Source organism: Embiotoca jacksoni, unplaced genomic scaffold, assembly GCF_022577435.1.
Source record: "Embiotoca jacksoni isolate LCO1_2020_lvr unplaced genomic scaffold, fEmbJac1.0.p SCAF_10, whole genome shotgun sequence".
NCBI lineage: Eukaryota > Metazoa > Chordata > Actinopteri > Embiotocidae > Embiotoca > Embiotoca jacksoni.
In genome coordinates this window covers 10,430,981-10,451,401 of record NW_027185230.1, presented here as the reverse complement: position 1 = coordinate 10,451,401, position 20,421 = coordinate 10,430,981, and the positions used below count along the sequence as shown (strand labels likewise).

General features: G+C 43.5%; 3 protein-coding genes across 4 annotated transcripts; 2 read left to right on the top strand and 1 right to left on the bottom strand.

Moving 5' to 3' along the window:
- Positions 1-741: 741 nt before the first annotated feature.
- ddx55 (DEAD (Asp-Glu-Ala-Asp) box polypeptide 55) lies at positions 742-8,523 on the top strand. The gene is made up of 14 exons (XM_069165825.1): positions 742-937; positions 1,055-1,105; positions 2,160-2,246; positions 2,393-2,484; positions 3,009-3,071; positions 3,378-3,527; positions 4,452-4,644; positions 4,726-4,808; positions 5,924-6,055; positions 6,136-6,228; positions 6,795-6,909; positions 7,613-7,781; positions 7,891-8,177; positions 8,280-8,523. Exons 1-14 carry the CDS (start codon positions 830-832, stop codon positions 8,430-8,432), a joined length of 1,776 nt encoding a protein of 591 aa, XP_069021926.1. The 5' UTR covers positions 742-829; the 3' UTR covers positions 8,433-8,523.
- Positions 8,498-13,583, bottom strand: eif2b1 (eukaryotic translation initiation factor 2B, subunit 1 alpha). Of its 2 annotated transcripts, XM_069165841.1 has the most exons (9): positions 12,080-12,675; positions 11,893-11,994; positions 10,689-10,825; positions 9,959-10,075; positions 9,736-9,848; positions 9,579-9,647; positions 9,407-9,482; positions 8,785-8,910; positions 8,498-8,694 (listed from the first exon to the last, which is right to left on the bottom strand). In XM_069165841.1, the coding sequence occupies exons 1-9, from the start codon at positions 12,090-12,092 to the stop codon at positions 8,539-8,541; spliced, it is 909 nt and encodes a 302-aa protein (XP_069021942.1). In that variant the 5' UTR covers positions 12,093-12,675; the 3' UTR covers positions 8,498-8,538. The 2 variants fall into 2 exon arrangements, with proteins under 2 accessions (XP_069021942.1, XP_069021935.1); XM_069165834.1 differs by having other exon boundaries at positions 8,498-8,910; positions 12,080-13,583.
- Positions 13,584-14,333: 750 nt separating this feature from the next.
- Positions 14,334-19,714, top strand: bcl7a (BAF chromatin remodeling complex subunit BCL7A). The gene is given in 8 exon segments (XM_069165875.1): positions 14,334-14,425; positions 16,990-17,071; positions 17,280-17,376; positions 18,318-18,412; positions 18,415-18,472; positions 19,042-19,145; positions 19,413-19,427; positions 19,429-19,714. Coding segments are annotated over 8 exon segments (603 nt in total). The 3' UTR covers positions 19,489-19,714.
- The last annotated feature ends 707 nt before the right edge of the window (positions 19,715-20,421 follow it).

Here is a 20,421-nt window from a genome sequence, read left to right as displayed (position 1 = left end):
TTCTCCAGGAATGACAAGTGTGTCTGTGTGGCATATGAAAGGTACCACAAAAAAAAAAAAAAAAATAGAGGTTCCTCTTTGAAAACTCAATTAAAAATAGGATTATATTTTATAGAATTTTAAATGACATGTTAAAGCAGCTTTGTTATATATATATAAAAAAAAATGCCAATAAATCAACTGCTGAGTGCAAAGTCTGCAGAGCCTTTCTCAAAAAAACACTGGAGGCTGAAACTGCTGCACAACCGACCTCCAGAAAGTATTAAATTCAGGGTCTGACTATACTTTTATAAAGGAAAGATTTCACTTAGATTTTTTTTTAAATCTTTTTGGCATTATGTCATTTATAGAGTAGATTAATGGCACATATGTATATTTTATCCATTTAGAATTACATCCACAACAGAAACTATTGATAGTATTTAAAATTACAAATGCTGCTATGTACGTCAGTACAAGTAATGTAATAGTTTAATATATAACGTATATAATAAAACTGACTGGTTTGATGCTTAATTATTACTTTCGTTAAAATTACATTATTCCGATAATGTGTTGTTTTGATAATCGGGACTTTTACTTGTAAAGGAGTATTGTTACACTGAGGTATTACTTCAAGTTACATAACTAAATGAAATGAAATAAAACCATGTAAAAATTTTAAAAAAAAAGAATTACATTTTCTGCGGAACAAAACACGTAATCAGGCTGTATCAGTTCCCACCCGGCGTGTAAATATCAGCGCACCCGGAAGAAGGCGCAGCGTGTGCTAAATCACACGCTAACAACTTCATCTCTGAAACTCCTGCTTCGTGGTTTTGTTTCCAACATGGAAAACACGACAGACGGCACGTGGGACGGTTTACCGGTAAAACTCAACGAGAGGATTTTAGAAACGCTCGAGGAGCTGAACTTCACGCACATGACACCTGTACAGGTAAAGTTTGAAGACGGGTTTTTTTTTTTTTTTTTTTTTTTTTTTTAAACCGGTGTCTTCCCGGCAGCCTGCAGGAAAACACACGGTGTCGATTGACTTGTCGTTTCTCCGTTACAGTCCGCCTGTATTCCGCTGTTCATGAGCAACAAGGACGTGGCGGCTGAAGCGGTGAGTGACCGCGAGTTAACCGGTTAACCGGAGACTAGTTAACCAGCCGGTTTATTTACGGTGGCCGAGAGAAGATTTAAGATGAGGCCCTGAAAACTACACCGTATTCATATTTACATTGTTTATCCGTATTCAAATAAAACTAATCGGTTACTTTCGTCCGGCTTTTCGTCGATTGAATGTTGTTTAAGATGAATTTAGGTCATTTAATTACGTAAAAATCAAACATCAGTGATTATTAATTGAAGTTCTTTTTAAAAGACAGAGCTTCCCACTGGATCTGGTATCTGTTGTAATGTGTGATTTGACAAATATGAATCCACTTTAATTCAGTTAGGGAAATGCAATATTTTACAATAGTGCAAACGGGACAACGAGATTATCATAAAAGCAAAAATAAAGACATCATGTAGTAGAACATCTAAACATGATCACTTAACTTAACACTTAACTTTTAGTTTTTATTTCATTCTTAGTAACTTGTACAATCATTTTCACAACTTATCCAATTATTATTATTTATTTTTTTTACTGCATGTTTTATCGATAATTCAACAAAATGAAGTTGAAATTTAAACACAAAAAAATTCCCTTCAGCTTAAAATATAAAACGCTTTAATCGTAACAAATATGAAACGTGTCCAAAATATGTGCGGCTGCTAATCTGTCCAGCGATTCGTCCAACAAGCATGCATCTTTTTTTTTTTAAATTTTAGTTCTTAAATCAAAACAAACTAAATCATTTTAAGACCGTAGCAGGATTTAAGACTTCTTAGTTTGGTTTTTCATGCTGGTCTGGATTTAATTTCATCCTATAAATCAATAAATAAACAAAAGATACGACACAATCCTTTACCGGCACGACTGATGCGATGCCGTCGAGCGTGATACTGGAAATCCACTAAATCTGCGTCGGGGTCGCTCGGTTTCAAAATTTGAACCTCCATTTAACGAAGTCGAAGTACAAATGAAATGACGCGCAGCGCAGCAGGAGATGTGAAGCTTTCATCCGAGTTTCACCTGCGCGGCTCTCACGGCGTCGTCTTGTCCGCAGGTGACGGGCAGCGGGAAGACGCTGGCCTTCGTCATCCCCGTCATCGAGCTGCTCCTGAAGCGAGAAGAGAAACTGAAGAAGATGCAGGTGAGGGGTTACGTTCATTTGAAGTGGAACTACGATAAATTAATTAAAAAAAATTAAAAAAAAATTAAAAAAAAAAAAAGTCGCAACGACACCGGTGTGACCGTTTGACCTTTTTTTTTTTTTTTTTAAATCGACATCCCGCGCAGGTCGGCGCGCTGGTCATCACTCCCACCAGAGAACTGGCCCTCCAGATCAGCGAGGTGATGGAGAAGTTCATCCAGAAGTTTCCACAGTTCAAGTGAGCAGAAAGTCGCTGCGGTTGAAGTTAAAACGATTCATCTTAAAGGTCTTTTTAGTGCAAAACAAACAAACAAACAAACAAAAAGTCCATACGTTGTCCATTTCAGCCGTTTTAGAGGGAATAGTTTCTGGTTCTTTTCTTCTATGATGATAAGATGCGTTTTCTAACATTTGCGGACATTTAACAGATCAAACAATCGGTAAATAATTAAAATCATCTTTCTTTTCAGTTGGGACACGAACTGTTTTTGTGGTTTTATATTCCAAGCAGACGGGGAAAAAAAAAAAAAAAAGGAACGGATCAAACTGAGCATCAACGTCCGAACTTGTAAAAAAAAAGAAACAAAATTCATTATTTTGGTCACAAACCATTTGAGTGGCTTCAGCATGTTTTATTTTTCCAATATCTGCACTTTGACTGTAAAGACAAAACCAACATTATTTATGACCTTAAAGCACCAAAATCACTGGAAATATTAGAAATGGAAAACTTTTCTCCTTCTCCTACTGTTTGTTCTTTAGGCAGATTTTACTGATCGGAGGCAGCAACCCGATAGAAGATGTGGAGAAGTTCAAGGATCAGGGGTAAGAGATGGTCTCCGTTCTGATTCTCTGGTTTCTGAAGCTCATTTAGAAACTTTTCTGAGCACTTCCACCAAAAAAAAAAAAAAAAATCCATTTGGGAGCCAGAAATTACCAGGACCACGGTGACGTCATCAGTGGGCGTGTCGTATTAAAGCACTTGACATTTGATCGAAGTAAACATCCGCTCAAACGTAGACGACACGATCCGTCGTCTCCTGCTGTTGCTACGGCGACGGTCACGTACTTCTACAACGGGGAGGCCGAAGCGTCTTTCTTCGTCGCTGACTTTTCGTCGGTGTGTCTCAGGGCGAACATCGTGATCGCGACGCCGGGCCGTCTGGAGGACATGTTCAGGAGGAAGTCGGACGGCCTGGACCTGGCGGGCTCGGTCAAGAGTCTGGACGTTCTGGTCCTGGACGAGGCCGACAGACTGCTGGACATGGGCTTCGAGGCCAGGTAGGAAACGGTCGAGATCTTTAACGTCTCTTCACGCCTTCGGTATCCGGACAGTTTCAGTTTGGAAAAATTCAATAATGGATGCAGCTTTAATTTGAGCGGGTTGACATCAATACTTAAAGGACCGTGTAGGAGATGCATCTTCTTTTCTTTTTTTTTTTTAACACACGGCGTCTGCCAGGTTGCAAAAGTAATCGGACACCCGGCCACAAAATGGTTTCCTGGACATTTTTCAGGGTGAAGGGAGAGGTGAAACACCTTCGACTGGCCGAGTTAAACCTTTGCCGTCCACCTGCTGATCGCAGCCATTTAAGCCGACGACAATCATTTTGCGAAATCGTTGGGACTCGTTACTTTTCATCCGTGCCACAACGTCTCCATGAAACTAACAGAAACATCAGATTTACGTCCACATTTCCACGTCGTTTCACCGCCTCCTCCTTCTGCGGTTTAAAGTCACATCAGTGGACGATTAGCGCCACCGACTTCTAACATTCGACCGATGAGCACCGACTGAAGTTGTCGTTACTTGTTGCAAAACCGAACAGCGCAGCCAATAAATCTCGAGGTGTATCGTTGAACTACTTTTGACCAAAAATACACAGAAAAAGACAAACAGTCAACTAACATTGAACGATCACGACAACAGGTTAGTTTGACTTCATGCGTCTCCGTCCAATTACTTTTAACCTCTAAACTTGGGAGTACTACGTGTTAAAAGTGTCGTAGCTCCCCGCGGTTTTTTTTGTTTTTTGTTTTTTTTCTATATTTCTATATATAAAAACCTGCTTCAAATTAAAGCTCAGACTTGGTCCCTTTTAATTTTGTACCCATTATTTTCATTCAAATTATACTTTCGGTCACGGCTGTGTTTAAATCCAACATACCCCCCCGCCCCTCCCCCCCCTCCCGTGTCTCCCTCAGTCTGAACACCATCCTCGGCCACCTCCCCAAACAGCGGCGCACCGGCCTGTTCTCGGCCACGCAGACTCAGGAGCTGGAGAAGCTGGTGAGGGCCGGCCTCAGGAACCCCGTGCGCATCGCGGTCAAAGAGAAAGGCCTCGCCGCCGCCGCCGCCGCCCAGAAGACCCCCGCCAGGCTCTCCAACTTCTTCACCGTGAGTGTCGCTCCAGTGTCACGTCACGTCAGCCCGAAGTTTAAGAGCGGAGTCACGACGCAAACACGTTGTCGTTTTCAGATCTGCCGATCCGAGGACAAGTTCAACACCCTGGTGGCGTTTCTGCGGCAACACAAGCACGAGAAGCACCTGGTCTTCTTCAGGTTTGTTTTGGGTCACATAGAGTTGATTCAAGTAAGGCGACCTCGTCTTCAAACTACGGGCGTATTAAAAGGGAAAAAAAAAGGCGCAGAGAAAAGTTTTCTAGCTGCAGCGACTCAAGCCGGCCAGCAGATGGCGACGTCTCCTCCGCTTGACAACGTCGGCGTGTTGCTTTAAGGCTGGCGATAAAGGGTTAGTTCGGTTTGTTTGAAGTGGGGTTGCACAGTATGAAATACTTATACTGCAGTCAGTGTATTACCTGCAGTACGTGAAGGTCGGCTCGTCCTCGGTTTGGAGAGGCTTCAGCTGTAACGACACGGAAGTTAAAGAACGTACCGCTGCGTTCAGGGTCGGCAACAAAACAAAAACATATTTTAGTTAATGGTTTAAGAGCTTTACTTCCCGTCAGACAGCCCTTTCCGATGGAGAAATGCCTCCTTGTGTCACGCTCTTAAAAGCAACCAGACTCCCTTTATAAAAACAGTAATTTTACCTCGTGGTACACGGAAGTTGCCGGTCCACCGCTGCCTTGATTGGCTAGTTTGTTTGCGTTATTGTGCGACTTCGGACCCAAACTAACGTGTTGAAACACAATCAGAGTCGCACAATAACACAAAGTAACTAGCCGATGTAGGCAGCGCTGCACCAGCAGCTCCCGTATCCTGTGAGGTAAAACTGCTGGTTTTGTCGAGGGAGTCTGGTGTTGCAGTTCTCTCTTAGGAAAGAGCGATAAAACAGTGAACCAATCAACATGTAATAACATCTGTATAGTTCCTTATGTGCTGGGACGGTACTGACCCCGAGGTAGGAGCTAAATAAGTGTCAGAATTACAATTTTTTTTTAAAAAAGGGGGCGGTGCTTCTTAGAACGAAAAACTTTTTTCGCGCAAGAAAAAAACAAAAAAAAAAACAATTGTAAGCTCTGGGAACATTTCACTAACAGGAAACTGGATTATAAAGAGTGAAAACTGACCTTGTTTGCAGTTGAATCTGTCGTGTCAACACCTTTTTTTTTTCTTTTTATGGAAAAATGCCCTTTTAAGTAACTTAAAGTGCCCCAGCAGTGATTCGTTCCGTAGTTGCCGACTGACGTGATTTGTTGCCGTCTCGTCGTCAGCACCTGCGCGTGTGTGGAGTACTACGGTCGAGCTCTGGAGACGCTGGTAAAGAAGGTCACGGTGAGCTGCATCCACGGAAAGATGAAAAACAAGCGCAACAGCATCTTTGCCGATTTTCGGAGCCTGAAAAGGTGAGAATCGCTTTGAGTCGTGAAGGTTTAGTGAATCTCTTCGTCCGTTTAGACGTCACAGTTTTTTGGAATCTCCGCAGCGGGATTTTGGTGTGTACGGACGTCATGGCCAGAGGCATCGATATCCCCGACGTTAACTGGGTGCTGCAGTACGATCCTCCCAGCAACGCCAGGTGAGTCCGCAGCCGCTACACAAACGCAACAACACCTGACGTTTCTTCAGCCATTAATTTAAAAAAAATAAAATAAAATCGTACAAAATTGCTCACAAAAAAGCTAAATAATTTCCCAGAACAAATGCAATCGATACTTCTTGAACTGCAGGAAATTGGGGACTACTTTCAGAGGCGGAGTAATATCCACATTTGGTGTTTTAGTGGGTCTGTGGAGGATTTTGTGTGTGTGTGTGTGTGTGTGTGAGAGAGAGAGACCGAGTGAACAGAAACTACAGTGTGTGTGTGTGTGTTCGTGGTGATGAAGAAAGACGTCATTCAGAGCAACACTGCAGCTCATTCATTGGTTTTTAGCAGTTTTTGGAGCTCCCTTTCTTTTTCTTTCTCTTTCTATACACACACTAAACTAATTTCGATTTACACTTGAACTCTTACGACATACGAGTTCAAAGCTAAAATTGCTGATTGATTTATGAATATAATTTTACAAAACTGTCTTTTTTTTTTTTCTTTCTTGTGGTTCATCTGTACTTTGTTGTTGTTGTTTTTTTGTGTCCGTATTGCAGTGCCTTCGTACATCGATGCGGGCGAACGGCACGTATCGGTAACTATGGCAACGCCGTCGTCTTTCTGCTGCCGATGGAGGAGTCCTACGTCAACTTCCTGTCCATCAACCAGAAGGTCAGTCCGGTCCATCACTTTTCTTTGTTTCTTTTGTATATACTTTATATACTTCTGTTCGTTCTGATGTCTCTTCGAGGTTTTCCTGCTTCAACCCGAAAGCGATGACTTTTGTGATATTTTATTTTCACCTCAAAAGAGCCAACAAAGGGGGCCACGCAGTAGAAATATGAATATTAAAGTCTAAAAAAATATTAAGAGTTTTCAGTAAAGTCAAACTTCAAACTAAAAGTCGGGGTGGGCTAGATGGGGTTAATGTTTCCGTCTTTAGTTATTTGTACCGGCTAAATTAGAGCACGGATTAATAACGTACACGTCGGTTTCTGTATTTTAAGATACAACTTTATCAACCAAAGATGTGGGCTGCTACATTTTCACCACGTACTGTCAGCATGATTTCCTGGAGGGAAAAATTTAAAAAAAAATTGTAAAGGAGGGGCATTTCATGAAAAAAAAAAAAAATATCGAAAAATTGCTCAGAATTAATCAATTATCTGCCAGATAAATTAATGGCGGCCGGTAAAGAGCTTTTAGGTGCATTACCTCCACCCTGTGACGGGAGGTATACATTACAACCAGGTGCCAGTAAAACAAAAACAGAAATTAGGAAATATTAAAAGTCGTAGACAGTAAGGGATTTTTGTAAAAATATTTGATCAACTATTCGAATATTCTAAAATCATGACACGTCCCGACACTCCAGTGCCCGCTGCAGAAGATGTCCCCGATCAGCGACGTCGTGGACGTGCTGCCCAAAGTGAAGGCCATGTCTCTGGCGGACCGGGCCATGTTCGACCGAGGCATGAGGGCCTTCGTCTCGTACGTGCAGGCGTACGCCAAACACGAATGCAGCCTCATCTTCAGGACCAAAGGTGAACATGACGTTTTAAAAAAAAAAAAGACAAATCCGTGTCAGGAATTAAAAAGACACGTCTAACATTTTACGGTACGTTTTTTTTGTTTTTTTTTCTCTTTGTCTAGATCTGGACTTCGCCTGCGTGGCCCACGGCTTCGCGCTCCTCCGCCTGCCGAGGATGCCCGAGCTGAAGGGAAAGGATTTTCCCGACTTCGTCAAGACGCCGGTGGACACGGACACGATCCGCTACAAGGACAAGAACCGGGAGAAGCAGAGGAGGAAGTTGCTGGCCGAGCTCAAAGAGCGGACTCCCCTTCCCAGGAAGAGCTACGCGAAGAACAAGTCCTGGTCCAAACAGAAGACCAAGAAGGAGCGCAGGAAAAAGGTGGCGGCCAAGAGGAAGCACAACCAGGTAAACCCGTTCACCGTTTTGTCAATACGAGCGTCAGACGACGGGATCTCGAGTATTTACGGCGCCTTTTTTTTTTTTTTTTTCCTCCCCCCGTTTCCGCAGGGCTCGGACGTGGAAGACGACGAAGACATGAAGGAGCTTTTAACAGACACGCGCCTCCTCAAGAAACTAAAGAAAGGCCAAATCAGCGAGGAGGACTTTGAGACACAGATAACGAGTGGAGCGAAATCAAAACAGACAACAGAGGAAGGATGATATAACAACAAAAAAAAACGTTGTACTCGACTCTGTCCGAACCGAAACCGATTAAATCTCTGACATTTGTTTACCTTTCGACTGGTTTTTATTTGAGTATTTTAAGCTATAAATAAAGTTTGATGAGTTCGTCGCTGACGGCGGACGGGGTGAGGACGCCCAGGTCGGTGAAGAGGAGGGTGATGAGGGAGGGAGGCGTGTAGTCGATCATCGGGTGCTCCTCCGACAGGTTCTGTACGTTCTTCAGGGTGTCGGCTTTGTACTGCGAACCGAAAACACGTGTTAAAAAGAAGAAAAAAAAATCCTCCATATAAACTTGCATAAAAAGAATAATAGTAAAAAGAAGTCGTACCTTAAACTTATCGGGAACGTCCTGCTGGTTGAGCGGATACAGTCGGACGAATTTGAAGCTCTCCGCCACGACGTAGAAAGGCTTGTTGTGAGCTTTGGAGCAGACGGCCATCTGGTAGGTGCCGATCTGAAAACGGCAAAACATTCATTTAAAACAATGTTTGCTATCGTCAATATCTTAGTTTTTGTGAACATTAGCTTTCCAGCCGGCATTAAATAAACACGAAGGGCAGCCGAGGATGAAGGGAATTGCAGTTTTTGTGGCTACATTATTGGGTTATCACTATTTTGCTCACTGTATTTACATGTTCTTTGCATTGTCAGGTGGCGGCTTGTGTTTCTCTTATAAAAGGGAGTTTCTACAAAACGGAGGTTTTCATGTTCTGATCTGAAGGGACGAAGTGTGCAGTCACAGTTTGGTGTTCAGACCTAATCAGCTTTTTGTCGTATCCAGATCGATTTATTAAAAGTTTGGAAAGCAAAAAAAAAATTCTTTGACGTGCTGTCGTTTCATAAAGTTCCTCACTTGGAAAACTTTTTAGTTTTAGAAGTTATTACTTCGTCTTTGAGCTTTTTAAACGCTCAAAAGGATGACCGGGCTCTGACTATTTACTGGAACGCACCTTGTTGATGATCCCTCCGCTCTCCACGACTCCTTCTGCACCGACAATCACCAGATCCACTTTCTCCAAGACGTACCTGAGACAAACGACAGAAAGTCCTGAATTAACGAGTTCATTCTGACACTTTTAATTCTTCTAATTAAAACCCTGTTGTTTGAATCGGCGTATTCACCCCACAGCTGCATCCAGGACGACTGTGACTGGAACGTTGAGCTTCCTCAGAGCTTCTGCCATCTGCTGCCTGAACAAAGACGACACCAAACTGAATGAGCGGCGTGTCCCTTCAGAATAAGAGCGGAATAGACGGTTCACGGACGGCGTCGGCTCACCCGGTCGTGTCGGGCTGCGACTCGGTCACGTAAACAGAGAAGCGCTTCTTCTCGGCCGCAGCTTTCTCCAGAACTCTGAGGACGACCCTGGAGTACGAGTGAGTCAGGATTTTCTGACGGAGACGGTTCGGAGAACAAATGAGTCACTGAGATGACGACGTGCGAAGAGACGTAAATAATGATAATAATAAAAAAAAAAAACAAGGCGTGGCCGTGTACTTACGGCGCCATCTTTGATGAAGGTGTGACACAGCTTCGCCACCTTAGTCCTGGACATGGAGATCTTCTCCAGGAAGAGTTCTCCCCTCTCCTCCATCACCTTCTTACACCGAGACAGATCCTGACCGGAGGAACGAATGTTAGTGTCTTGACTTGGAATAAAACACTGAAGACAGAATCACTTGTATCATCTTGAAGCCAAAAGCATCTAATTTGAGACCGAGACACCCGACAACGAAGCAAAGGATTAAAGCTGCTCTCAGGTTGTCACGGTGACCATTAACTTTCTTTAAAAACATCAAGACTTCTGTTACAGTTGATGCTGAAGTTTTGGACCCCACACACCTTTGACATTTCATTGTCTTAATACTTCAATTTTAATGTTCATCTCAGAGTCCATCTATTGCCTATTTTTAGATTAACGACTTAATACGACATCAAATCTTTTTATTCAAGTGAGATTTGTGATATTTAAGCGCTTAAAATGGCAATTTAACTGCCGTTTTTCCCATCGAAAACCACATCAGATCAGAGAGCTAGACTTGTCAAATCTGGATTTATTTAACAAGGAAGAATATAAAGACAGTTTCAGAAATTTGACTGCTTTGTTTTTCCTATCTTGATCACATCAGGTAATAAGCAGCCACATTAAACCTGGTCACATCTGGATTTTATTACTTTCGTTGCCGCCCCTCCGAAGATGAACTCTGTCTGAATGACCAGTCTTCCCTCACCTCGTGCTCCAGGGACGTGAGGCTGATGAAGCGCAGGAAGAGCTCGCCGCCCGAGGAGACGGCCACGGACGAGTCCACTCCCGTCAGGCAGTCCGTGGCCGACGTCAGGCTCTCCCTCAGGCCCTGGATGGTCTCACCTGAAGGGGGCAGAGGCGGCGCGTCAGACTGGGCTGAGAGACGGCGCTGACGTTTTACGGTTCCGCGGGAGGAAGTTCAGAGAGAACTGATCGAAACTTCCAAAAGGGTCAAAGTGTTTAAAACCAACTTTAAAATGTGTATTTATGACAGAGAAAACGTTTTTTTGTTTTTTTTTTACACGTATTTATGCTGGACTTGATTAGCACGTCCAATAACTGTTTAAAAAAAAAACAGTCTCAGATTTATGGAAACATTACAGATGCTTTTGTACTTAATAAATCTGGACTATATTATCCCAGAAGTGCTACAGATGGTCTACAACACTATTTCCTATTTGTAAATGCAAAATGACATCAAAGTAACAAAAAAAATAACCGCAAAGAGACACAAAACCACCACTAAAAGACGATTAAACCTGAACCTGGTGAACATATAGTCTCCTAGTAACTGTTTAAAACTTAGTTTTTCCCACTTTAATCCACATCAGACCAGGTCCACACCAACAACGGCTCCATTAATCCCCGTTAAATGTGGACTATATCATCACAGGGAAGCGACAGACTGTTTAAAACACTGTTTCCTGTTTGTAAATTCATAAAAAAAAATTTTTTTTTAAAAAGACCTCTAGACTACTTTATACCAGGATTATGTTAAATTCAACGACACCTCCCGTTTCCATGTTTGCGTCTCTGCAGGAGCCGACTTGCCAGGTTGAATCCTGATGTTGTCACGGTGCTACTTTATATCACAGGTGTTTTGTTTATTCATATTTGGAGTTCTTTCGAAGATGCCAAAGAGACAATATCCTTCTCAGATAGTCAAATTCAATGTTTGTGTCCCTGCTGGCCTCCACCATCTCACACCCGGTGGGTGTTGGTACCTATTACCAATGTTGATTCCTACGTCTGTTTTGTCCGTCTGTATCTGTAGGTCTTTACACATTCATGTGCCTTGGTTTACCTTTTTAAATTACGTGCAAAAACGTCAATAAAAACAGTTTCACTTCACCGAGACTCGTTATACCTGGACCAGGACAGGTCGTGTAGAGAGAGGGCTTAAAACTCACCTTTGTCCCTCTTGAGGAACTCCAGCAGGGTGCGGATTGCAGCCACAGCTGAGGCCATGTCCGGGTCTTTCATCATCTGAGCCCTGAAGTACTCCACCAGCTCTGAACGGAGGCACAAAACACGCGTTATTCACGGTACCGAACAACGAACCAGGGCGGCGGACAGGGACGATTTAAAACAACCTACCTTCTTCATTCATCTCGAAGGCCACAACAGAACCTACGAGCCTCGGGTCTTCACCGGTCTGAACACACCGCAGGTTGTTGTTGTTGTTGTTGTTGTTTTGTTTGTTTTACAGGATCCAGTCGGTCCACGGTTTCTGACACATGCCAGAACCGCTGCAGCCTCCGTTCAAAACCGAACTACTCACGAGACTCAAAATAAACGACTCCGGTCACACTTCTCAAGAGGGCAGCATGAAAAAAAAAAACACACACACAAAAAACAACAACAACAACACGATAAATCCGCACTGAGAAGTTTTGTTGTCACTATTTGCTAAAAATTACACCGTTAGCTCATCCAACGCTGCGTGTGGACGTGTCGCAGGCTGATGACGCAGGAGCCCTTCCGAACGGCGCGCCCTCTTCACGTGCAGTCGGAAATACCGATTTTGAAAAGTACAACGCTGACGGCTCGAGATGGGTTTGTTGGAAAGACGTCGTCTAAAAATAGTGCACGCTAATGTTTTCTCGTTGTTACTGACCGCGACAAGACGTACAATGACCACAGAGACAAAAAAAAAAAGACGACGAAGAGACGCAAATTTACCACAAAACGACCCCAAAGAAACAAAACGATCCCCCCCCCCCAAGAAAAGATGCAAAACGACCAGAGAGACACGATACAGCCGCAAAATGACAACAAAGTGACGCAGAACTACCCTCAAAGTGATGCAAAACGACCACTGAAGGACGCACAACCGCCGAGAGACACAAAAAGAAGCAAAATTACAGGAAAGTCGTGAAAATTGGCCGCAAAAAGGAACAAAACGACCACACGGAGACACTGAACTGAGACATTATGACTACAAAGTGGTGGAAGGTGGACACAAAAAGACACAATAGTTGGCATTGATGGTTTGTAAAAAGTTCGCACTGTGCTTTTCCTGTCTCTGTTGGAAATAAATGTGAAAACCCATCTATGAGTGTTTCTATATTTAGGACTTCACGGTGACAAAATACATTTTGCAGTTTTGAGTTAAACCTCCAGAGGGCAACATGTTTCTTTTCAATTTCTATCAACCTCACAAAAAGTTCAGTCAGTTGTAGTTGTGGGACAAGTTGTAGAGGAGGTAGACACTGCGTGGTGGGTGGAAACCCTTACAAAGAGACATCAGAGGACTTGGAGACTTGATGACTCAAAAAAAAAAGAAGAAAAAAAAAGACATGCAAGGCAAGCAGAAAAAGATACTACATAACTACAAAAGGCATAAAATGAAGAAAGGGGACAACACAAAGACATTCGAAACAAGCGCGAAGAGACACAAAACCTCAATAAATACTGAAAATAACCACAAAGAGACTCCAGCTGGTGACACAGGGACTCAAAAATGAATTCTATAAAAAGAAGAATCAAAATGACTAAAAGACGTGCAAAACAGGAACGAAGATCTAAAACAATGAGACTCAAACTAACAAGAGAGACTATAAAATGATTAACAGACATGAAAACAAGTAAGAAGAGAAACAAAACGACTACAAAGAGCCTCAAAGTGATGACCAAGACCTGCTAAACAAGAGCAAAGAGACGTAAAAAGACGATAAACAGACTCAAACCGATGACTAAAAAAAAAACATTAAAAACAAGAACCGAGATCCAAAACGATCATAAAGACTCAAAATGACACCAAAGAGACAATAAAATGAACAACAGACAGTTTTATTGTGTCTTGTTTTGTGTTTTTTCCATTTGGGAGTTTCATGCAGGAAGTGTGGGGGCCTCCTGTCTAGAGATCAAGTCATGATAACAGTAGTTTAAAAAAAAAAAAAAAAACCAAACTAATTCAAATTTAAGACTTTTTTTTTATTTATTATTATTTATTTTAAAGAGTAAAACCCCAGACTGAGAAGAGTTTAGTTGGGTTGCTCCTCCCGTCCATCCCTCCAGCGGTCACACCGAGGTCCGGCCTCTAAGTTTAGTGCCTGTAACCGGGGAACATGCAGGCGGTTTGCAGCCTCTTTGTTCTGCTGCTCGCTCAGCAGGGAAACAGCTCTCTGCTCGGAGTGCAGCTGCAAGCAACCCCCCCTCCTCCTCCTCCTCCTCCTCCTCCCCTCTCTCTCTCTCTCTCTCTCTCTCTCCCCCCCCTCCTCCTCCCGCTCCCTCTCCCTCTGCTCCATCCGTCCGCGCAGGCGCAGTGGCTCCCTCTGTGCGCTCTACTGTTTGCATTGTGTCTGAACTGCCGGCGAGCTTTAAAAAAAATATTATACCCACCGCGGCAATGTCGGGCAGGTCGGTCCGAGCTGAGACCCGGAGCAGGGCGAAAGATGACATCAAGAGGGTCATGGCCGCTATTGAGAAAGTACGAAAATGGTAAGAAGGAATAAAGCGGAAAGAAGCGGGCTTCGTTATCTAACACGAGAAAGGCTTGATGTTGGGGGAGGAGAGGGAAGGAGACGGAGTGAGGGATGAAACGGAGAGAAAGAAAGACGGGGTTTGTTTTTTTTTTTTTGGTTTTTTTTTTTTTTTTTTTCAACGGGATTCACGGCACATGTACCCGCGGCTCAGGTGCTTACCGGGAGCGCACTCGTGCCGTACACCCGTCGTCTGGCTCGCCGTGCCGGGGGGTGGGTGTGTGTGTGTGGGGGGGGGGGGGGGGGGTGTTAGGGAGAGGAGAGAGGGTTGAGGAGGGGGGGGGGGGGGGGGGGAGCTCACCAACATGTTCCCGGTGCGTGAGAGAGGGTGCTTTCTTTCTTTCTTTCTTTCTTTTTTTTTTCTTTCTCTTCTTCTCTCCGCCGATTTTGAACGGCGAGGGTTGAAACCCAGAAGCCATTTCGATGCAGTCACATGAAGCCATGGCTGCCGGAGCTCGGAGCCCAGGCGGCGGCTTTCGTGGGACCGAAACGTCCGATAACTCCGCGCTCCGAGACAATTTGACGACGGCGCTCTGGAGTCGGAGCAGTTGTTTTTTTTTTTTTTTTTTAAAGTCCGTGTGGAGTTTTAAATGAAGCGCTTTGAGTCGCCCTTTAGGTTCTCGATCGAGACGGAGGCGCGGTGGGGGTTGGGAGAGGGAAGTAGGCTGCTGTGAGTGCATGGCTGAACACGTAGCGACTCGGTGTTCACGGGTTTTTTTTTTTTTTTTTTAAATAAACACCGTGAAAACACACGTTTTTTAAAACACGTCTGACGGCTACAACATACGAGGGCTCGCTCCTAAACGGGTGTTTGATTTGAGCTCTGTTCACCCCGCCGGGGGGGGGGGCGGGGAGGGGGAGGGGGGAGTTTATATTATTTTATTTTATCAGATGGATTAATCAAACGTCCCCAGGTCAAAGTCAGGAGAAGTTGGTGGTGTGACTAAAACGTTAAAATAAAAACAAATCATCAAACTTCAATATGCTTTAAAGGTCAGTTTAGAGCACGTTCAAGTTCATTTCATTATTGGGTTGGTTTTGTTTTTTCGGACCTTTTTTTTTTTTTTTTTTTAAATTTAGTTATTTCTATTGTAAGCGAACACAAAGTGCTACTAACCCCCCCCCCCCCCCCAAAAAAAAAAAAAAAAAAGTTTGTTTATAGTAACTCCGCTACATTAAATAATTTGATTATTCAATCCAAAAACAATTAACATACATTTTAATAACGGATTGACAGATTTTATTCTGACTTCCTAGGAAGCAAATAGTAGCTGGATTTATCAAAGAAAATAATCAGTAACGAGACAGTTTTGTTAAAAATCAGTTAAACAAATAATAAATAATTAAGATATGTTAGTCGTTGCTGTGTTCATAATTCTTATGTTCACTTTTCACTTTAAGATTATTCTATTGTCAGGTCTGTGTTTCTAAATTGTAATTTTGGATCTGAAATAGTCAGCGTAATAAATGTATTATCTTTAGGTTTTTGGATATTGATCAGATAGAAGAAGACATCTGAATGTGTGAATTTAGTCTTTTAGTGTTTCTTAGAATTTTTAAGATACAATTGTGACCACATAATCCGATATTAAAATATTCAGGAGTTGCAATAGTGTGTTTTTTTGTTTTTTTTTCCCCGAAGGTCATTATATCATCAACTTTTGTCATTTTGAAATGATACAAAACAGAGAAAAAGCTAAAAACTATCATTTTAGAGGCCCGACACTTGTGAATGTTTAGCATATTTGCTTTATAAATAACAAATCAGCCTGTGAATGGGGAAATTGGGATTAAGACAGCAGAAAACATGTCACATTACAATAAACAGACCAGTATAGACGACAGAAAATCACTCAATCATATATATTTAAGTCCCCAATTATAAGTGATAAAAGGCATTTTAAGACGGGGCATTATGAAATCATGAGGAATATTTTTCATAATGGGGTATTTTTAAAGATTAAAATGAGAAAAATAAACTGTATTAGTTGATTATAAAAGTAATTGTTAGTTGCAGCACTAAATTATGTTTGAAATGTCAGGAAATAGTAAAAAAAAATTAATAATTACCTATTACAATTTAGCAGGTAACACATTTAAAATGTCAAATCTTGTATGAGTAACTGTTTAAAAGTCAAAGATGCCGAGTTTACTAACCGGAAAACCAACAAGTATTCACAGGAGAAGCTGGATTTCAATCGTTTTTGGTTCATTCTAACAAAAGCTAAGATTGATCTCTTCATGATGAATTAGTAAACCTGTAATTTTAGCTTTAAATTCATGATTTAGAGACAAAGGCGAACTAGAAACAATATCGCCGAAGTGACAACACGGAGTTTAATGTAAAGTCTTACAGCTTTAAGGATGATTTGTGTGCACTAATAGTACCTCTTAGTACTCACGTCACCATAATATCCCTCCAGTGAGCCGTGTTTTCACTGCAGTTGTAGCTCCGTTTGCGTCGCACGAGGATTCGGTGTTAAAACGGCCTTTGACTTGAGTTTGGTTTTCTGTCGCATGCAGGGAGAAGAAATGGGTGACCGTCGGAGACACGTCCCTCCGCATCTACAAGTGGGTGCCGGTGACGGAGCCCAAATCCGACGACGTGAGTTCACCACCGTTATAAACCGCAACAGAAACCTCCCAACACGCAGTCCCATCACGTTTTCAACGGGGCGCTTTAGGAGGGAGATAAAAGAACAAAAGACGCTGCCGTTCGTTCGTTCGTTATCTGGTCACTTCGTGCTGGAGGTTTTTCTTCCTGTATTTAAACAATGTATTATTTTTTGTTGTTGTTGTTGTCCTTTTTGTAGAAGAACAAGAATAAGAAGAAGGGCAAAGATGAGAAGTACGGCTCTGAGTTGACGACTCCAGAGAACAGCTCCTCTCCGGGGATGATGGACATGCACGGTAAGTACCCCAAAAAACAAAAAAAAACAAAACCTGCTCTGTAGTTTACAGACTGTTGACAAATCCAACGTGTCGGCGCGCCTCTGAATACCGTTTACAGACACTGAAACACAAACTCTTTTTAGTATTTCTGACACTTTTTCTTAAGTTTTTTTTTGTTTTAGCATCTTTTTGATTTGCAAAATCAGTTCACATTGATTTGTCGGCAAAAATATCTTGTCCCATTATCTTTTTTTTTTTTTTTTAAAGAAAGCCATTTCCTTAATCTGCCAGTACTTTTTAAAAAAACGTGATCCAAACACGAGGAAAAATTATACATATTTTTTTTTAGGGATTATTTTCAGCAGCAGAATACACGCATTTGAGTTTTCCCGGCAGCAGGAAGTTGTTTGTGGGACCGAGTTAAGATAAACTACAGCGTGTATAGATACAGAATGACTCGTCGAGGAGTTACCAATAGTTTTTAGACGACGGCGGCGTTTTTCGGGACAGCAGAATAGGATGCGTGAAGCTTTTGATACACAGATAATACTTGGGATTTGTTGACAACAAGAAAACTACAATAAGAAGACTTATTAGAGGGACAGCTTCGCAACAAGTACAATTTCCTTTTCACTCCATGTCCTCCCCTCACAGATCAATACAGTACAGGGTTAACAGGTGTCTTTTTTAGTCTTTTTCCCCAATTGCAGCTACATCACGACTGTTTATATTTACAGTGAGACCCCTGAGATTTAAACTGTAGCATTTATAAGTGTTAAATTTTGATTGAGTAAGTTATTGTTGGTTGATGCATCGTCTGTGAAAGTAACGGTCGGATGTCGAACTAATGCTTATAATGGGACCCAGAACTACGTTAAAAAAAAAAAATCTAAAAAAAAATCTGTGTTTTGCCCTTTAAAATCATTTCGGGACTCTCTGAATCGGTCTCATTTTTCCAGATGACAACAGCAACCAGAGCTCCATCGCCGACTCGTCCCCGGTGAAGCAGGAAAACAGTTGTAGCACCAGCCCGGCCCCGGAGCCCGCCGCCCGCCCGCGTCGCACCGCGAGAGCAGCGATGCCAAGTCTGACCAGAGCCCGGAAAGCAAGAGGGGTCAGACATACACACACTAAACGCACACACACACACACACACACACACACACAAACACACACAGGCTGTTTAAATGACGGGTTGATCTGTGGGCAGCGAGCAGGTGGTGGAGCTGCCCGATGAGCCACATCCTGTTTTTTGTTTTTCCAGCATCTCACTGAGAAAATTACAATAACTTTTTCCCCCAAAGTTTCAATACTCATAATAACGGGGCACGGAGAACGGTGCGGCCGAGGCCACGCCGTTCCCCTCGGCACTTCAACCGCCAACCCCTCTTCTGGGTTCCTCAAATAAAACATTTCATAAACCGTCATAAAAGACGGAGAAGAAAACCAGAATATTCCCGTTTGATGAAGTGAACAAATTTGAGGTTATTTTCTTTCTCAGATCTTCCCAAGTCCACTTCCTCAAACCGTGCAGTTACCCCTCACGACCACACGGGGTCACTAACGTGCCAGAAAACGGCGTCTGCAGCTCCCGACACACCAGCTCCGGTCTCTTCTGTATTTACTGTGCGAGTGATGACGTAAGCTCCTGTTCTGATCCTGTTGATGTGTTACGATCTGCAGGTAAGACCACCCCTTCATCAGAGACCTCGGAGAGAGCACAAAGTGCCAAGAGAGACAGCCTGTCCTCGGGGGACAAGGACGCCTCAGACAGCAAAGCCACTCAGGTACGAACGCGTCTGCACATCTGTCGGCAAACTACTCGCAAGTTCAGGAATCCGTGTAGGGAAGGTTGTCAATCATCTAAAATTAAGTTTTCTTACTATAGATGGCACATGATTTTTGAATATTCCAATAGTTATTAAAATGCTAAATAATTTATTCGTGTATGCGACTCTCGTCCTTCCTTATTTCCTGTATTTGAAGTAAGTTAGTGTTCAACAGTCTCTGAACTTTTTGATCACATCTCGCCCGTTGTTCCTTCGTCCCTGTAGGACCTGGACGAGGAGGGCCCCTCCCAGCAAGAAAAGCAAACAGGAGTCCTCGTCTCAGGACTTCGAGGAGAGTTAAATGTTTGAGGCCGAGTCGTTTCTCTCTCTCTCTCTCTCTCTCTCTCTCTCTCTCTCTCTCTCTCTGTACCTCCCTCTATTAACTCTAGATAACTTAGGGCTAATGGACACACCTCCTCTCCCCTCACCCCCCCACCACACCTCCCTTCTACCCCCAAAACTCTCCGACACCAGAGGGAGAATGGCCTCCAGTCCGCCACCTCTGCCCGAACACTCCCCCCCCCCCCCCCCCCCCCCCCCCCCCCCCCCCCCCCCCCGGCCACAGAGGGAGAATGGATATTACCTCTGTTCACTGGTTGTCGTCTCCCCCCTCCCCCACCACCCACCCTCCACCCCACCCCCCTCCGTGCTTCCTTCCAGTCCTCCACACTTTTTTTTCACTAATGCCAAGAGAAGCGCCGAAACCCCGGGCTGCAATCCCCTCTGCGGCCAGAGGGGGGGGGGGGGGGGCGGCAGCGGCGGCACCGTCATGCCCAGCCACCCCGCCAGGCCAGACGACCCACACTGACCTGCATCTGTGACTACCAGAGTTAACACTGGGGGGGTGGGGTGGGGTGGGGGGGGGGGTGCTCTGAGACGAGGACGAGGTCGACCGCCGCCGCTCTGAGAACCCCTTTTTAAACTGCTCACGGTTTAGCTCAGGACACCTGGCGAGGCTAACCCGGTCTCAGAGCAGCGGCCGCGGGGGGCGGGGGGCGGGGGGGACCTCCGCCCTCGAGACCACGTCACGTCAATCCTCCCGATTCGCCTCCTGGTTAGACTAATGTTCTATATTTGTTTAGGAAATGTTTAGGGTTTTTTTTCTCAGGAGGGTCAATGCACTGTTATGGTATGTCACAATCGATCACAGATAGATTTGCTGCTGTAGTGGATGTCTTCTTTCTCTATCCATGAAAAAGTTCTCCATTCACGTTTTTGTTTTTTTTATTTTTTA